Source organism: Sceloporus undulatus, chromosome 3 (assembly GCF_019175285.1).
Source record: "Sceloporus undulatus isolate JIND9_A2432 ecotype Alabama chromosome 3, SceUnd_v1.1, whole genome shotgun sequence".
NCBI lineage: Eukaryota > Metazoa > Chordata > Lepidosauria > Squamata > Phrynosomatidae > Sceloporus > Sceloporus undulatus.
Genome location: NC_056524.1, coordinates 144,102,959 through 144,122,316, shown reverse-complemented (window position 1 = coordinate 144,122,316; position 19,358 = coordinate 144,102,959). Strand labels below are relative to the sequence as shown.

The 19,358-nt window shown below is 42.1% G+C and overlaps 1 protein-coding gene across 1 annotated transcript in view; it reads right to left on the bottom strand.

Annotated features, from left to right (window-relative positions):
* Nucleotides 1-259: 259 nt before the first annotated feature.
* CFAP99 (cilia and flagella associated protein 99) overlaps nt 260-19,358 on the bottom strand; it is a 94,737-nt gene continuing 75,638 nt past the window's right edge. The window contains exons 12-17 of the mRNA XM_042458433.1: nt 13,413-13,554; nt 8,286-8,437; nt 6,172-6,377; nt 3,138-3,318; nt 1,281-1,354; nt 260-344 (exon numbers count right to left, since the gene is read on the bottom strand). Coding sequence (XP_042314367.1) covers nt 260-344; nt 1,281-1,354; nt 3,138-3,318; nt 6,172-6,377; nt 8,286-8,437; nt 13,413-13,554 — 840 coding nt within the window. The remainder of the gene's footprint in view (nt 345-1,280; nt 1,355-3,137; nt 3,319-6,171; nt 6,378-8,285; nt 8,438-13,412; nt 13,555-19,358) is intronic.

Genomic DNA, 19,358 nt, shown 5'->3' with positions numbered 1-19,358 from the left:
TGATGTTGGTTGCACAGTTCTATGATCGGTCTGCATGACGTCTCCTCAGGTTAGCACGTATTGCTTATTTATCTGTGAATGAACAAAAAGACGGCTCTTTTAGGTTCAAGGTGTTTATTTGTATAAATATACTTGATCACATAGCTTGTTTAGGACACCTTCCCTCCCGTTACCTTAGCTGTCAGTCTAACCCATTGTAGATTCGCAGAGACCACGAAGAAGAAGGACAGGTTGCTTACTGTAACGTTTCTTCGAGTGGTCACTGCGAATACATAAAATCCCACCCGTCGTCCCTCAGTGTCTGCTCACATGGGCTCTCTTCCTCGCCTGTTGGCGGAAAAGTGCTAACGGGGGAAAGAGCGGGAGGAGGGGCCTTAAACGGGTGGGCGGAGTTACCGCAAAATTTTCAATATGTTCAAGGTAACTCTACCCAGTATTCAGTGGTCCGAGCAGCACGGCGCTGGCAGGAAACCATTGTATGTATTCGCAATGACCACTCGAGAAATACTTTAAGTAGCACTGTAACAGCGGGGGCAGAGTAAGCGTCGCATTCAAATGACACAGCCTTAAGATGCCACCGGGCGCCAGGACACCCCATGCTGCCGCGTGCAGCGTGATGACGCCCGTCCGGCGCTCGTCAGATCAGTAGGGGCTGTTTGAGGGTGCAAAAGGAATGCTTTTGACTTCTTTTTGGCCCTCCAGGGCTGGATCGGAGCCACAGCTGAGGTTGCGCGGCCAATCGGCCAGGAAAGGGGCAGCTGCATGCTCCCCTCAAAGGCTGTTTGTACAGTCCTTACAGGACCGGTGAAGAAAAGGTTTGGTGGTGAGATGATGAGTGTGTGGGCTGATGTAAACAGAGATAAGGAGAGTGCAACAGGGCTGGGATGAGGTTAAACTGCCTTCCTGAACTGTGTGATGACCGCAATGGAAAAGTGTATTTATCTGAAGTGGAATGTTAATAATTATTCCTTTTATTTGTTTTTGTTTTCATATTATAAGAACTGCTTGCCTCAATCTTTTTCATTTTTATTGTAACCAAATCTTTGAGGTTTGCCAAAGCATTTCACCTTTTAATTAAAGAGTATGCATCTGAGGCATTTTAAAATCTCTCCCATTTTGGAAAAAATCTGCTTTGGCGAGGAGGGATAATCAATTTTTCAAGCTTCCCTGTGAGACTGGAAGGCATAGCGATGCTGGATTGCCAATGTGAGATCCCAATATACAGCGTAGTTCCAATTTTCATGGCTCCTTTTGCCACCATTTTTGACCACTTCTCTGACACAAGCAGCTGAAGCATCTTAACTGTTCTTTCTATCTTTTTCCAGTTTCTTTCCATGTCCTCTTGTTGATATTTCTGAGAGCAATTTAATTTCAAATAAGAAATGCTTTAACCACTGAGATTAGTATGAAGTTTTAGATTTCCTCAACACTCACATGTTTGAGCATTTATTAGGACCTCAGCGTCCCTTTTTTTTAGTTTTTATTCCCAAGACACATTGATAATGTGAGACTGGTCTTCTGACAATGATCCATAACAACTTATTGCAAAAAAAGAAAGTTTATGTCAGATCCACACAGAGGTAACCACAAGCACTTCTTTGCGAATCTGAAGCGCGGGGGAAACCCCCCTAAAACCAACCCCATCCCACCCGAGGCTTCTACCCACCAGGACTCACTCACATGGAACCAGCCACTTACCTGGAGAACCATTACATTACCCACTTCCAAACCCCTTAGAGGCCCCATACCAGCCAAACTCACCCTAATACCACTATTTCCCACTCCCACACTTCAATGTCTCAACACACAGAACTATAGATCAAATATAAAAAACATAAACAGTGATCGAATTGAGCTGAAACATGAAGTGACTATTAAATAACGGGATATGTCTAATATTATACTTGATCTTAACTGGTTCTGACAGATAATGGGCTGGATCCGTGATCTACTTTTGAACATCACAAATTAGGCTATTCTGTAGAATCTCCTGGCCACTTGTGTAACCTCTTTATTGTGCTAGAGTGGGCACTATGGGAAGTCTGCTTCTATCAATCCACATGCATAAACTTAAATCCAGATCTAACATACTGTCTTATTAATTATGAGAATTTATAGCAAGAATATTTTCCATTTAAAATATTTCCCTGGGTTTTGTTTGAATGCACAGTATTTAGAATTTAGGCGCATTCTAGAATGCACCTATATGCTTTAATGAACACTTGTATAAAAGTAACTGGTGGCTAATGGCTCTGATGTCAGTGATGCAAGTCAATCTACTTTGGGTTACAGTTCAAACTTTAAAAGAGCTATCTAATTTGCTGAACCCTGAACAGTTCCTTTACCTTCTGGAATATAATCCAAAGGGTTTACCAACCTACCATGAATGAACACATTTTAATAGCCACACACACATTGAGATCCATTTCCTCTTAATGGGAATCAGAGTGTTTCCAGCTGGAGGGTTCCTACTGCTGAAATATACTGAAATCACCCCACTGACCAACAGTCAAGTAGGTGCCTACACGATTCCCAATGAAGAAGCAAATGTCATGAAAAAATAAATCAAAACATTTTCTGCAACAATTCCATACTTTCCTCTCATTCAGTGCATATTAAAAAACAAACAATAAGTCGGCATAGTTCTGTTCTGTGTTTCTCTATGACCCCCTTAAAGCAGAGCTCTGTGAAAATACAATCTATGTGGAGAAGATGGCGAAATGCTAACAAGGGACAGAAACAAGGCAGAACTATTCAACACTCTCTTTGCCTCAGTGTTGTCAGAAAAGGAAAAGATCAAACTGAGGAAAATGGAGCAGAGGACACTATAGGAGAAATGCAGCACACAAATAAAGTCGAAGTACAGGAATACCTGGTAAATCTAAATGAATTTAAGTCTGTATTTCTCTCCAATAACTTCTTGCTTTGTCACATGACCATCACATATGATAAAAAGTGCCTTCATGCATACCACATTTCCAATTTCATAAATGTCATAAATTTATTAATTTAAAAAATTGAAAATGAATTAATACTACATTTAAATAAACTATACAATTGTACAGGAACTTAAGCCAGGAGGATAATGCACCCAAGTTATGGCACATCACCAGATAATATTGTCTGTCTTTTCTTACTTTCTGTGATATCGAAGATCTCTTTGAGCCCTCATGTAATTTTTGAGGTTTCGTTTTTAAATATTCAGGTGGTATTTTACGCTCCATAGATTTTTTCTCAATTTTTTTTTGTAGATCTAAAACCTGTTCATCTTTCCAAATGCTTCCATGAAAAGTTGTTTTAATTTTCTTTTTCTCCTGTCTGCAAAGCAAGTAAGAAGACAATGTAAGTATGTGGGCTGTGTAAAAGAATGCCATGACTGTCTTCAATTCAAAATATGACTCAGCCAAGAGTAGGCATTTAAGTACTAGTGATGTCAACAAAAGAGAGTTAAACTTCAAACCTAATTTTTAATAGCACTCAGTTGGAGCTGGGTATGTCTTCATAGGTTTGAAAATAAAACCACATTAGCAATGCATTTTCATCAGCCTCCAGTTATTTCAGTTAGTATATACACTGGGCTCTTGGTAACCACTGGGGTTAGATATGGAGGGACAACTGTATTGGAACGTGACAATTGTAATAGAGGTTGAGTAACCCTCATTCAGAAATTTGAAAACCTCCAAAAAGTAAAACTGTTTGAGTGCCAACATAATGCTTCAAAGAGGCAGCTGTAAGCACTCCTGCTTGTTTATTGGCATGCTGGTGGTTGGCAAGCTCCTTGGAGATCTCCTGTACAATTTTTTTCAGTGAGGCTGGAGAATGTGGCTAGAGAAAGATGCAGGATCTGTGGAATGGCAGGAGGTATGGATTAATGCCTCCTCCCCTTCTCATTCCAATCTATCTCTCAGTAACTTGGCTGCCTTTTTCAGATGAACTTTATCATGGAGAGTTTATTGGTACTAAAATTACAGTCCCAGGAGTGCCAAGCATGATGGGGGGTGGGTAGGAAGCAACTTGAGGAGGGTGTGTAGTCCACCAGCTGGTTGGGTGGCTGTCCAGTGGGTTGATTGGTGGGGATGTTAGTGGCTGTGGTAATGGACAATGGTGTTGTGGGGAGGTGTTACTGCTATGTGAAGCTGGCAGTGTTGGGTATCTTGGCAGCAAAGCTGGCCTCACTGCAGTTATGAGGATATATATGCAACAAGCTGGCAGACCTACAACTGAACATGTGCCCATCAGTTGTGAAATTCTCACTCACCCCTTTTACAATTAGCACTCCCTACACTTTGACTCCAGCATCAATTAACTTCCCACCTGATAAAAGGCAGATACCTAATAAAAGTTAGTGAGAGACGGGCAGGAGTGACAGGGGGTTTGGGAAGGTGCAAAGCCATGCCTAACATTGTTTCACAGATCCTCACATCTCTCTCTAGCCATGCCTCTCTCCAGCTCACTGAAAAAAAATACACTGGGAACAAAAGTACAGGAAATCTCCAGGGAGCCCACCAGCCACCCTCTTCCACCTTGCCACCAAATGAGCAGGAGTGTTGTAGCCTTCTTCTCAACGCATGATGTCAGCATTCAAACAGGCTCAGATATACAATATGCCTCACACTATTCATATTCCAAAAATCCAAAATATTCTAAAATCTGGAAAAAAGAAATGTGAAATACTTCAAGCTGTTTGAAATACTGAAAAGGAATTGAGCAGATTGATTTTTTTGTTTTGTTGTTGTTGTCTTTCACTTTTCTCCAACCCCTTTTCCAGTGGAACTAAGGGAAGAAAACATATAGCCTTCAAAAGATTATGCCGGATTTTCCATAGCTGACCTCTTCTTATGAAAATAATGGACAGGGAAGTGCAGTGCTGGGAGAGAACTGAAGCAGCAAGAGCATACAGGTCATGTTGACTAAGGGGAAACAGATTATTCTAATTTGTCCTCAACTGAGGCTGAATTTATATGAGGGCCTCATATTTATATACCAAATTCATTGTGGTTTTATTCCTTTAATGCCACACACACACATCTATTTTAATCCAAAATGAAATCATTTGGAAATCCATATGGCCCCTCCACTGAACAGCCACATTGCTGCAAAGGATATTTATACTGTATACATGTGTTCACAGTACTGGTTTATGTCTGATCAGAAATGACCACAGCAGCTGTGGGTGTAAGGGGAGGTCCACAATGCTGGATTTTCCATAGCATATTCACTTAATGAAATAGCCTTTGTTTTCCCGGTTCTGATCGCCCACCTGTGCTTCTATAAACTGAAGGCAGTATACAGTAGAAGGGGCAAGCAAAGTGCTGACCTGCAAATGTGTGCATACAAACACCAAATCCCCCCCCCCCCAAAATGAGGAAGAAGAACAGGAGGAGAAGGAAGAACAACAGAGGGCAACATTACTTTTTCCAGATACATATACAAACAAGGGAGCTACCCTTAGGGACTGGAATGATCAGGTAAGCCTCCCCCCAATTCTACTGCAATCCCAATTTGGAGGTCAAATCACACATTTTAAAAACTTGGTTCTTTCCACAAATAGCTGGAACTTTTTTAAAATTGTCTTAAAGCAGTATAGAATAGTATAGAAAATAAGTGTTTTCACACTGGAAGAAGGGGAATGTTGTGTGTTACAACAGAACTGGGATCAAGGTAAGAACACATTATTTAGCCTGTGTAGTTTCAGCTTAATTCCCTATCCTTGCACCCACTTGGCTTTTTCCTGCACACTGCCCTCTGTGGCTAGGGACTCCCAATGACTGGAGATAATCTATTTCTGGGAAGTGCTTCATGCGTCAGATCCTTCAGACTCTGCAGATGGATCTCTACAGACTCTAGAGATAGGTAGTAAGGGTTTCAAATACATAGAGTCAATCTATTGAAGAAATAAATTTGACTTTTGATGTAAATCTGTGAATATCAAAAATCATCTAATCTTGAAGCTTGTGTTTGATAATTGCTCCACATCCATGGCAATGGTTAAGGTTCATAGTGACTATTAAATGTCAGAAATTACTGTTATTTCCTGTTGGACCCCCCCAATCTTTTTTAAAAAGCATTATAAATATTAAAATTATAACTTTTATCATAAAATTGAAATATGTCCCACATATTATTATTCATAATTGTGTTTTATAAACATTACTGCATATTCAAACTAACTTCAAGGCAGCTGCTCTTCCTAATTGTTCTCTGAACGTGGAGATCTGTTCCAGTTTTCCCAAAAGAAGCTGTTCCTTCATGTGTTTTTCAAGGATTATCTGATCCCTTTTCTCCTCTTCTGTCTTTTTCTGTGCTTCCTTCAGTAAGGCTAATCGTTCTTGTAGTTCCACTATTGACATCTCACCAAGAACACCATGGTCAGGGGTCTACAGAAAAGAGTAACAGTGAAGAAAAAAACTTGGTATGTTTCAATTTATGCACTAGCTAGTGTAAACTATGATTTCATTGCAACTGGACTGAACACAACTGCCTCTTTCCAGTTTTTCTGCAATCGTCGCCAGCCCTAGCTTTTTTAGATGGCATAATCAACTTTTTTAAAAATGGATCAAGAGACCTTTTTATTTCTCTTGACAGTTCATGCTCTTGTCTTAATATCTCCCTATTCTAATCAGATTAAAAGCCATTAATGGTTTTGAGTACTGTGGCCCGTTACAGAAGGGCCATATAGTATGCGCAGAGCGCGTACTAGGGATAGGAAGGGGTGGTGCTTCCGCACCCCCCCCTAACCCTAGTGTGCGTTCTGTGTGCACAAAATCATAGAATCATAGAGTTGGAAGAGACCACTAGGGCCATCCAGTCCAACCCCCTGCCATGCAGGAAATCCAAATCAAAGCATCCCTGACAGATGGCCAAATGATGGCGGCCATTCCACACGGCCGCTGCCATGACGACGTCACGACCGCGCTGTCTCTATACGGGGCGGTGCGGACGTGACAACCTCACTCTGTACCAGGGCGTTTAGTGCGCCCTTAGCGCGGAGCAGGAAGGAGCTCCGTTTTGGAGCTCCTTCCTGGTTTGCACCGCTGGGCGCAGCCTTCACACGGCTGCGCCCAGCGGCACAAAGGATAAAGTCCCTTTCTCCTCCTCCCCTGCCGCCGCGGGGTGTCCTTGGGGCTTGAAGCCCCAAGGACACCCCTTTCCAGGCTGCGGGGAAGCGGCGGATCGGGGCCTCAGTGGCTGCTGTTCTAGCCACTGAGGCCCCGATACACCAGGGAAAGGGGCAGGTGCAGACCGCCCCAAACGGGCGGTCTGTAACCCGCCTGTATCTCTATTATGTTCACCTTAAATATAGGTATTTTTTTCCTAAATGGAATAACTCCAGGAACAGGTTCAATATAACCTTCGAGATTTCTGGACCAGGTGCAGGAATAATTCTTAACACATATTTATAACACACTGAAACATAAACATGTTCATGATTGCACCCGATGTGCATCTCACAGAAAGTGTAGATCTAAGCCATAAGGTTGTTCTTGAACAAGGCTCATGGATAACAATCATGATAATTCTCTCACATATATGATGTTTCCCAAAATTCATCTTATGAAGTGGAGAAATATATTAATTGATAATTGTGGTAAAAATAAATTTCATTTCCAGTTAAAAGTGAACAGTCAGTAAGAGACTCCATACTGCCCATTCTCTTTGGTTGAAAGATGTCCAATTAACTCTCAGCTATAAACCTCACCTACATCCATATTACTATACCTCAATCTAAACCAGGGGTAGGCAACCTGCGGCCCGCGGGCCGGATGCGGCCCGGCAAGGCCTTGCGACCGGCCCCCGCCCGGTCCTGCCGCCGATTGCCGCCGGAGCCTTTGGCCTCTCGCGTGAGGGCGCGGGGCCTTTGGCCTATCAGGAGGAGGCGGGCAAGGGAGGGCAAGCGGCAGGCAAGCGGGGCAATTGTCTATAGAAGCTTCAGAAACATGCATTTATATTAACATTTTTTTTAAAAATCAGCAAATTTTTTCATGTGTCCTCCAAATTTTTTTTTAAAAAAGTATCCTCCATTGGAAATTTTTGTCCTACATTTGTCCTGATTTATTTATTTAATTTTTTTTTTTTTAAAAATTATTTAATTATTTATTTTTTGGCTTCGGCCCCCCAGTTGTCTGAGGGACAGCAACCCGGCCCCCGACTCAAAAAAGTTGCCTACCCCTGATCTAAACAATCCCACAATGGATTTGTAAATGTTACACTGAGATGTTTGATAAGAGCGCAGATATAACCAATAAACATATACTGTATTTTATATGATTAAAAAAGTGAAATACCTGTGTTAGATCAACAAATTTGCTCTTAAGGATTGGTAGATATTCTATTGCTCTTATTTGTTGAATGAGTTCACATCTTTTTTTAATTTTCTCTTCTTCTTCTTTCAAAGCCTGAATAAGAATTTGTTGGTTTTCTTCAGACACTTCTTGAACTGCAAAAGGAAAGAAGGATGGAGGTCTCACTAAGTAGAAGAAATGGAAAATTTTCAGCGATATCTCTGTCCGGTCTGATCAGGTGTTTAGGAATCATTGGTTATCTTCCCCTCTACAGACTGGTCTATAGAGCCATATGGTCTTTAATGTTCCAGAAACATTAAAGTTTCCACATCCAGGGAAGGAGGAAGTATAATATATTGTCAATGCTCTGACTAAGGACTTTATCACCTGAGGCAGTAAATCGCAGTTGGAGGGATCATGCAATAGCATGAAGGCTTTTTGATCCAGTGTGCTCTGCCTAACAAAGGGTCCTGTGGCCTCTCAAGAATGGAGACATATTGTATTGCAAAGGAAGTGTGTTTGTTTCCTGGACCTTGAGAATCTCCCAGTTGTCACATGGCCAGAAGGAGGAGGTGCCAGCCTGCAAGATATGCCCCTCCATACCATCTTAAGTAAGGGGCGGGTACAGACAGTCAAAATAAGATGGATTCAATCCTGCATGACTCAAAGTGGGACTGAATCCAAATAGAATGTGATTTACCTTTTGGGGGGGGGGGGTTAAAAAGAAATTGGTTTTATTCACTCCTTCCTAGAAAATGCACATCTTCGCAGATACGTTTGAATGCACTGACTAGAAAGGTGCTTCTTAAGCTAAAAAGGTTCAAATTTCCCTGTGAGAAAATGCAGGGATGCGTTTTAAGAGGTGTGGCTATATAATGAGAGGGAAAGCATGTTCAGAATGAATAAAAGGATGCTGAAAGTTCACCTACTGGATGTTACGTCAATGGAAAGTGATAAATTTGACTCCCATTTCCCAGCTGGACTCCCATTCCAGCATCATTTTCTCCTGTGCACCTGTGCATAATTCACTCTGTGCACCATCAGCATTTCTCTGTGTTGGGCATAATGGAGCAGCATAGTGCTGACTGCTTTGCCCACAGATTTCAGGGTTAGTGCCAGTGCAGGCCACACAGTTGACATGGCATCATGATATCGGTTAGCTCCTGGTACTGTTGTGAACGACATCACCGTGACGATATGAACAGTCACAGGGAGGTGGATGGGAACATGGCCTTTGTAGCATTGTTCCTGTGTCTCTGCAATCAGGCGCAGGCACACAGGAACATGGCCTTTGTGGCATTGTTCCTGTGTCTCTGCGATCATGTGCAAGCACAGAATAGAAGCAACAAAAAAAAAATTAATCGAGTGAGCACTGTGGCTTGAAGCTGCGTTTTATCTGCCTGGTGTGGATGGTTCATTGGCATTGGGGCTGGCTTCAGGGCTAGCAATGTGTTTGCCAGGACTCAATCCAGCTTCAGAAAAGACTGCTTGAGGCCAGTTATTCCGGTCTGTCTGTACCCCCCCCCCCCCCCCCAAAGGCAGGATGGAAACTTGTCTTGCTGCAATGAGACATTTGCCACTCCATATATTCACTTAGCCAGTCTCCCTCTAAGAGCTTTAAAGAGCCAGGAATGAAATGGATCACTGGATGGCTCTCTCATCTCTGAGGAAACTCAAATTGCACAGACTGATACATAGCCAATATCATAGGTTATTCACTGATCCTGCCTCCAAGTGATTTTGTCTTCAAAGTGTTGTGCAAATTGAGTGGATGGGAGGAAGTGGTGTTTCCTTTTATTGTCCAAATCCATCTTCTGTAGAAACTACAGTTATCCATTGCTAAATAGCTGAGGGACTGAACTCTGTGTGTCCACAGAATGGGTGAGGGGCATATCCCATGGAAATGATATTCCATTCTGCTGTCTATAAATACTGTCCTTCCACCAAATTGATATGTAAAGCAACCACATGGAACTCCATAGAAATATTTATAAGATGTGGCCACATCTGGCTTTTAGCCAGCACATTTTACAGAATATAACATCCAGTTCAACATCCAGTTCAGCATCCAAAACAGTGTGATGTAGCAGCTAAAAAGGCCAATGTGATTCTAGGCGGCACCAGTAGAACTATAATGTCTAGATCAAGAGAGGTAACAGTGCAACTCTATGCCGCTTTGGTCAGGCCTCACCTGGAATATTGTGTCCAGTTCTGGGCACCACAATTCAAAAAGGATGTTGATAAGCTGGAGCGTGTCCAGAGGAGGGAGACCAAAATGGTGAAGGGTCTGGAAACCATACCTTATGAGGAGAGACTTAGGGAGCTGGGTATGCTTAGCCTGAAGAAGAGACAAGAGGTGATATAATAGCCCTGTTTAAATATTTCAAGGGGTGTCATATTGAGGAGGGAGCAAGCTGGTTTGCTGCTACTCCAGAGAACAGGACATGGAACAATGGATGGAAGCTACATGAAAAAAGATTGCACTTCCACATTAGGAGGAACTTCCTGACAGTAAGAGCTGTTTGACAGGGAACACATTCCGTTGGAGAATGGTGGGACCTTCTTCTTTCGAGGTCTTAAAACAGTTGCTGGATGGTCATCTGTTGGAGGTGCTTTGATAGTGTATTTCTGCATGGCAGGGAGCTGAACTGGATGGCCCTTGTGGTCTCTTCCAACTCAATGATTCTATGATCCTGAGCGAAGAGGACTGCCTCACCCCAGAACATTCCGTGAAAGAAAAACGTATACTGTGAAGTCTAAGGCTTTCACAGCCAGCATCCATACTTTTTTGTAGGTTTTTCGAGCTATGTAGCCATATTCTAGAAGAGTTAATTCCTGACGTTTCACCAGCATCTGTGGCTGGCATCTTTAAAGAATGCTGGCATTGAAAAGAGGTGTGTGTGTGTCATGTATACTTATTGTAAATGTATAATTATTGTAAATTACTGTTCTTGGAGAATCCGATAGGACAATAATTCTCTCTTTAAAAGACTATGAAAATTTATTCTGAATGGAATTAAGATTGCCTAAAGTTTCAGAAAAAAACTAACATTCAGAGGCTGCTAGTTTAAGTCCAGGAATCCTGGGAGGTCTTTAAACAGAGGCTGGATGGCCATCTGTTGGTGATGCTTTGATTGAAAGTTCCTGCATGGCAGGAGATTGGGCTGGATAGCCCTTGTGATCTCTTTCAACTATACGATTCTATGTCTATTATTCTTTTCCCTCCTGTTCACATAAGCACAGAAGAAAGGAATTTGTTTTCAGAATCCAGTCTTGGTTAGGAAACAATTCTTCCTTCCCCATCATCATTTGCAGGTGGCCCTCCTTTCTACCAGAGGAGATAGAATGGGAGGTGTCTCAAGAAACCAGGATGGATGACTAAGGAACTTTCAACTGAGCTATGTTTGAAACGGAACATGTACAAGAAATGGAAAAAGGGGGAAATCACGGAAAAGGAATTCAAAGAAATAGCAGGCATGTGTAGGGGTAAAGTCAGAAAAGCTAAAGCGCAGCATGAACTTAGGCTTGCTAGAGAGGTTAAGAACAATAAAAAGGGCTTTTTTGGATATGTCTGCAGCAAAAGGAAGAAGAAGGAAATGGTATGGCCACTGCGTGGAGAAGATGGCAAAATGCTAACAGGGGACAGAGAACACCTTGTATGCCTCAGTGTTCTCAGAAAAGGAAAAGTGTGCTCAACCTGAGGAAAATGGAGCAGAGGGCAGAATAGGGAGAGTCAGTGAACATCTAGAAGGCAATGCCATAATCACAAAAAGTCAACATGGATTTCAGAGAAACAAGTCATGCCAGACAAATCTGATCTTTTTGATAAAATTACCAGCTTGGTAGATGAAGGGAATGCTGTGGATATAGTATATCTTGATTTCAGTAAGGCCTTTGACAAGGTTTCCCATGACATTCTTGCAAACAAGCTTGTAAAATGTGGGTTAGACAAGGTAACTATTACATGGATTTGTAATTGGTTGACCGGCAGAACCCAACAATGGCTCCTTTTCATCCTGAAGTGACCAGCGGGGTCCCACAGGGCTCTGTCGTGGGGGCAGTGCTATTCAACATTTTCATCAATGACTTGGATGACAGAATTGGGGGCAAACTCATCAAATTTGCAGATGACACCAAATTAGGAGGAATAGCTAATACTCCAGAGGACAGGATCAAAATTCAAAATGACCTGAATAGACTAGAAAGCTGGGCCAAAGCTAACAAAATGAAATTCAACACGGAGAAATGTAAGGTACTGCACTTAGGGCGGAAAAATAAAATGCACAGGTGTAGGATGGGGGACACCTGGCTGAATGAGACTACATGTGAAAGGGATCTAGGACTCCAAGTAGATCACAAGTTGAACATGAGTCAACAGTGTGATGCGGCAGCTAAAGAGGCCAATGCAATTTTAAGTTGCATCAATAAAAGTATAATGTCTAGATCAAGAGAAGCAATAGTGCCAGTCTATTCTGCTTTGGTCAGGCCCACCTGGAATACTGTGTCCAGTTCTGGGAACCACAATTCAAAAAGGACATTGAGAAACTGGAGTGTTTCCAAAGGAGGGCGACTAAAATGGTGAAGGGTCTGGAGACCATGTCCTATGAGGAACGACTTAGGGAGCTGGGGATGTTTAGCCTGAAGAAGGTTAAGGGGTGATATGACAGCCCTGTTTAAATATTTGAAGGGATGTCATATTGAGGAGGGAGCAAGCTTGTTTTCTGCTGCTCCAGAGAACAGGACCTGGAACAATGGATGCAAACTGCAGGAAAAGCGATTCCAGCTCAACATTAGGAAGAACTTCCTGACAGTAAGGGCTGTTCGACAGAGTGTAGTGGCGTCTCCTTCTCTCGAGGTCTTTAAGCAGAGGCTGGTTGGCCATCTGTCGAGGATGCTTTGATTGAGATTTCCTGCATGGCAGGGGGTTGGACTGGATGGCCCTTGTGGTCTCTTCCATCTCTACGATTCTATGATTCTATTATTCTCTTCTCCTTCACAAATAAGTGTTCCCAAAAACATGGAGATTTAATACTCCATTTCTCTTTCACTCTTTATCAATATTCTGATGAGCAAACCAAAAGAGCAGTTGCTTTTCAGAACATTTAGAAAAGATATGACACTACTGATTACCTATCTGTCGTTTGTATTTCTGAAGCTTCAGTCGTGCTTGCTTTACATTTTTGCGTGCTTCTGTCACCTGCTGCACTGTTTTCTTTCTTTCCTTCATTTCTTGAAGGTTTCTTTGTGCACACTGTTGGCTCAATTCTTCCTTCTAAATGCCAAAGAAAACTACAAGTCAGTAAAGATTAATAGAACATAGTATCAGTTGCAGAGAGGAAATCAATTACATTTAATTGAACAAAGGTCTTTTTAAAATTCCTCATGGTGTCCCTATGTCTCTGCTAGCTGAGCTTCCTCCTCAGATCCAAGAACCAGACTTCAGATTGTAGCACAGAGTGATTTATTGAAGAATAAGAAAAGCAGTATATAATAGGCAACTCATTGACATAGTTTTTGTCAGCTCTGAATTATCCAACTATACACTTTTATAGGATTTCCATTATGGTTCCACCCCAAAGGCACAAAACCAAACTGGAGGGTTCTACCTAAGAAAATATTTATGTATGTAAAATATATCCGAATAAAATGTAACCCACCTCCGATTACCAAAACACACAACTACAGTATGAAGAAATAAGGGATAAATTAAACCCTCAAATAGAGAAGCCAGTAAAATTTCTAAAAGGGTATAAATACCCACTGAAAAATGAGCAGTAGTAAAGAATGAATAAAATGTCCAAACTCAAGGTCAGAAAACTATGACCCTGGAACAAAAAAACCAGTAAAGGTTTCTAAAAGTGTACCGATACTAAGAATTATATAATTGTGAAAAAATCAAAACATAAAATGATATAAAACACTAGAGGCCAGACGCATTTCGACAACTGTCTTCCTCAGTGACCTGCAATTATTTAAAATATAATATATCTATTAAACACAATGTGTCTGCGCTCAACTCAGAAACAACAATAATCTTATACTGCTCACTAAAGCCCTTATATAGACAGCTGCTCTGGTAATTGAAACAATCCTGCCAAGACTCAGGAAAAGAACCAAGGGAAAACCCTGGGTGTAAAAGAACAATAAAAATAAAAAGCTCAAATACCCAACTTTCACTTGGGCACAACAGGGATTCAGATCTCCAATGGTGAATCAATATGGGTTCCAATTCTTTGGGAGAAATATCCCATCCATGCATCCAAATTTTAATTAAATTCTTCTCCTATTTTCAGAGTCTCTTATCTGGCTAGCCAAACTGGTAGTGGGAACCACTCTGTCAAAACTTAAAGTGGAAGAACTAAGGAAGAAACATAGGCTATGGAAAAACATACAAAAACTCAAACTAACCAATTCACATTTTCATTTAAACCCACCGGGGATTCAGATTTCAGATGATGAATCCATTTTAGTTCCAATATTTGTAGTTGTTTTATGTTTTTAATATTGGAAATCCCATCTATGCACCAAAATTTGAATGAATCAAAAGCATGGCGTTCCTCTAAAAATGTTTTACCAACGGGGCTTCTATTTTATGGTTTTTTTTTTAATTCAATTTCTTTGTTCAATGATTCATGTTCTTATCTCTCTGCTGGTCATACCACATACAGTAGTTTACAAGGGCATTCAATTATGTATATAACATTTTTACTTGCACATGTGAAAAACTTATATATTTCAAACCTTCTGCCATCAGCAGTGTTCACAAAATATTTCAAGTTGCTGCTATGTCTACATACTGAACAATGTCCACAGATATGATGTCCCTTGACAGTCAAACTCTTTTGTATGACTGGAAAGCCAGAGTCTGCCCGTACTATATGTTCTTGATGTTTTGAGTACATTTATAGGCAAACATCGGTTTGTTTTTATATCCTGGTATGTTTTCCAGCAGGTGCCAATGTTTCATGATACTTTCTTTCACTCTCTGTGAATGTGTATTGAAAGTAAGTGGTATAACCACCATGTCGGGTACCTTTTTGGGTTTGGACTCAAACAGAAGTTGCTTTCGGTCTATCCTACGTACTTTATCATATGCCTCTTTAATGACATTAAAGGGATACCCTTTCTCCAAAAACTGGAGGCTTGTAATGTTCGATTCTCTTTCGTATCCTTCCAGTGTTTCACAATTACGTCTGATGCATCAGAATTGTGAATATGGAAGGTTATTTTTAAGAGACCTTGGATGATAGTCTCAACAGTTTCTCACCATCGTATTGTTTGGGTTACAAGCTTTAATCAACACATTCCATTCTCACAGAACCATTATACATTGTTTACAGTATCCCTATCTCCAGATGGTCAGCCAGGGTTCCAGACATGTCTTTCGTCTCACCGTGATAACACACCTGGCTGTGTTTCATAAACATTTTCATGGGCTATCAACCCCGCCTTCTCCCAGGCCTTCATCTTCCTTTCCCAGGGTCCCAGTCTATCCTACATCTGATACATTTATGCTAATTGCAGTAGCTGTATCAATATTCACAATATGATCAATCTCCCAATATCCCACTGTTGTTTATACTGTCTCCTTATAATAGTCATCCTCCTTAGTTATTTAACCAGTCTTATCATTAAGTCATGAAATCATCTATCATTGAACTGTTTCTCACTCTATGAGTCTAACACATGTATAGACAATCAGCAAATCAGGCCCGTAGCTAGGCCTTTAGGGGCCCTGGGGCAGAAAGTACTTTCGAGGCCCTAATGTCTCGAGTCCTACTGCGCGCCATGGGCACCATTGTAGAATGTTCAAGAAAAATGGAGGACATGACCAACTAAAAGCCAAAAACATTAATGAAAACAATATCATGTTTCTCATTCATGCTCAAAATGGAGGACATTTTGCCATTCTTCCTGGATAGAAGGTTGGGATGTAGCTTTGTGTGGTTTGTGTATTGGACTAGGACTCTGGAGACCAGGCCCTGCTTATTGGGTGACCTCAAGCAAGTCACACTCTCTCAGCCTCGTCAGCAGAAAGCCATGGCAAACCTCCTCTGAACAAATCTTGCCAAGCAAACCCCAGGATAGGTTTGCTTTAGGGTCTCCATAAGATGGAAAACAACTTGTTGTACACAACAACAAATAACTGAATACTGTACCTTTAAGTGCAGTGGAGGATCCAGCGTGGTGTAGTGGCCTGAGTATTGGAGTAGGACAATGGGAGACCAGGGTTCAAATCCCAGCTTGGCCATGCAAATCCACTGGGAGACCTTGGGTAAGTCACACTCTCTCAGCCTCTCAGGAAAAAATAAAGCCAGCGCCCCTCCCCCCGAAGAAACTATGCCAAGGGAATTCTGCAGGGTTGCCATAAGTCAGAAAGGAGTTAAAGACACACAATAACAATAACAATAGCAATAAGAGGAGGAAGAGGAGGAGGAAGACAAAGAGGAGGTGGATGAAGAAGAAGAAGAAGAGGGTAAAGGCAACCTCCCCCAAAGAAACTTGCCAGGGAAACTCTGCAGGGTCACCATAAGTCCGAAAGGAGTTGAAGGCACAAAACAACAAAAACAGAAGAGGAAGGGGAGGAGAAAGGAGGAGGTGGTGGAGGATGAAGAACAGAAGGAGGAAGAGGGGAAGAAGAGGAGGAGGAGGTAGGGTTGCCATAATTTGCTACCACCAAACCGGGACAAACGTAGAAAAAAGTAGGACAAAATGTAGGACAAAATTTTGCTGAAAATGTAGGACATTCAAGAAATGTCAGCTAGGACCTGGAGGAGGCCTTGTCATGCCGGCCTCCTTTTTTGGTGCCCAGCCACCTGGCCAGGTCCCTCACGGTTCTGCCGCAGCCGGAGGAGGCTGCGGCTAGGGGCCAGACCGCGCGCGGCAAGGCCGGAGCCCCAACCGCAGCACCTCCCCCAAAGCCTTGCTGAGGCCAGAGGAGGCCCAGGCAGGAGCTCCTCCAAAACCTCGCCGAGGCCGGAGGGGCCCCAACCGCGGCGGCGCCTCCAATGGGGGCAGGGCAGGCAGACCGGCAGAGCCCTCCCCCTGCCCAGGCTCCTGCGCAGCGTGTTCGCCCTCTCCATTATAAAAGGAGAGGGAGCTTGGAGCCCTGCGCGGCTGCACCCTTGGTGAGCCGCACCTGTGGGCGGCCACCCGGAAATTAGGGCAAGCTGGGACGGGACCATGCGAAGCCCTAAAAAGCCGTGATAGGCCCGGTTGCTCCGGGATATGGCAAGCCTAGGAGGAGGAGAAAGAATAAAAGGAGGAAAAAGAAGAAGGAGAATAGGAGAAAGATAAAAAAGATGAGGAAGGGGGAGGAAGAAGAGGAGGAGGAAGAAGAAGAAGGGAGGAAGAGGGGAGGAAGGAGGAGGAAGAGGGGAGGAAGAAGAGGAGGAAGAAGAAGAGGAAGAAGAGGAGGAGGAAGATGAGAGGAAGAAGAGGAGAGGAAGAAGAAGAGGGACAGGAGAGGGGAGCAAGGAGTAGGAAGGGGGGAGGAAGAAGAGGAAGAGCAGGAGTAAGAGAAATAAGATGAGTCCAGCCGGCCAGCAAGAAAACTCAACCACCACGGCTTGGGGCAGGGGAGCATGCACACCAGAGAGAGACAGGCTGCATCCACACTTTTGGCAGCTCTTTCACTCTTTTCTGGTTCTAGGCTATGGAATTCCGGGAGTTGGAGTATGTTGTCCGGTCCAACTCCAACTGCCAGGAGGGGTAGGCAGGGGAGCATGCAGACGCACACGCCAGAGAGAGAGACTGAGGCTGCATCTACACTGGAGAAATCACCCGATTTGGCACTGCTTTTAAGCATCCTGGCTCAAGGCTATAGCATTCTGGGAGTTGGAGTTTGCTGTGGGCACAACTCCCAGAATTCCATAGCCTAGAGCCAGGAAAGTGACAGCAGTGCCAAACCAGGTGATTTCTCCAGTGTAGATACAGCCTAAGTCTCTCTGCCTCCCTCTCTTTGGGACCCCCTTTGGCTGTAGCTATGGACCTGCAGCAAATAGCATAAGCAGAATATAAATTATTATTATTGTTGTTGTTGTTATTGTTATTGTTACACAGCATGGAAATCACTCCTCAGTTTAAACAAAGAAACACAAACAAACATTGGGAAGCAATCAAAGCAGTCACATGAGGGGTTTTTTATGAAACAAAAAATTTAATGGACAAAAAGGAGAAAATAAAAATATCAGCAACTCCTAGATGCCATAAAAATAAAATAGACTGAGTGGAAAAAGAGTAACCAATTCATATGGGTGAGAAAACAATTAGAATCAGAAAAAGAATACTTAAAATGCTAAAGAAGGAGGCTTAGGCCTCCAAATTTTAAACTGTATTGTCATGCCTGCTGTATAACATGTATGAGAGATTGGATTAAATTAGAAAATAAAAAACCTCTTCAGATCAAAGGTGCAGGTATGAGATATGGCTGGCATGCTTACTTATGGTATCACAGGTAATCAGGGGGAAATAGAGACTCTGATAATCATTTGATCAGAAATGCTTTGCTAAAGGTCCGGATAAAATACAAGAGCAAGTTTTACCAAAAAATTCCAGGATGGATTTTGCTTCATTAAGCATTTATCAAAAGCGAAATTATTGTTATATAAAGGTATCTTATTGGAAGAAAATAATACACACTGGCTCAAGTCAAAATAAGAATTTCATATGGAAGATATTAGCTGTCAAGTATTAGAGTATGAAGATGGATTTAAAATTGGAAGGTATAAAATTCATGAATACTGAACTGGATAAGATTTTGTATTTAAGTAATAATCACATCACAGCAAAATTATACAAATTACTTTTGGAAATAGATATGGAAAAGGAAACAATAAAGGAACCAGAGGATGCACAACTTCAGCTATTCGAGTATTTTTGGAACTGGAGAAGGAAAATCTCTCCCTTTGATCTTTTTAAAAATTGAATATGGAGGGGTGGGTCTAGGGGTTATGTTATGGAATGTATATTTTAATGTTGTAAGCCACCTCGATTGCATTGCATTGAGCAGAGGGGCAGGATAAAATTATTATTATTATTATTATTATTATTATTATTATTATTATTATTATTATT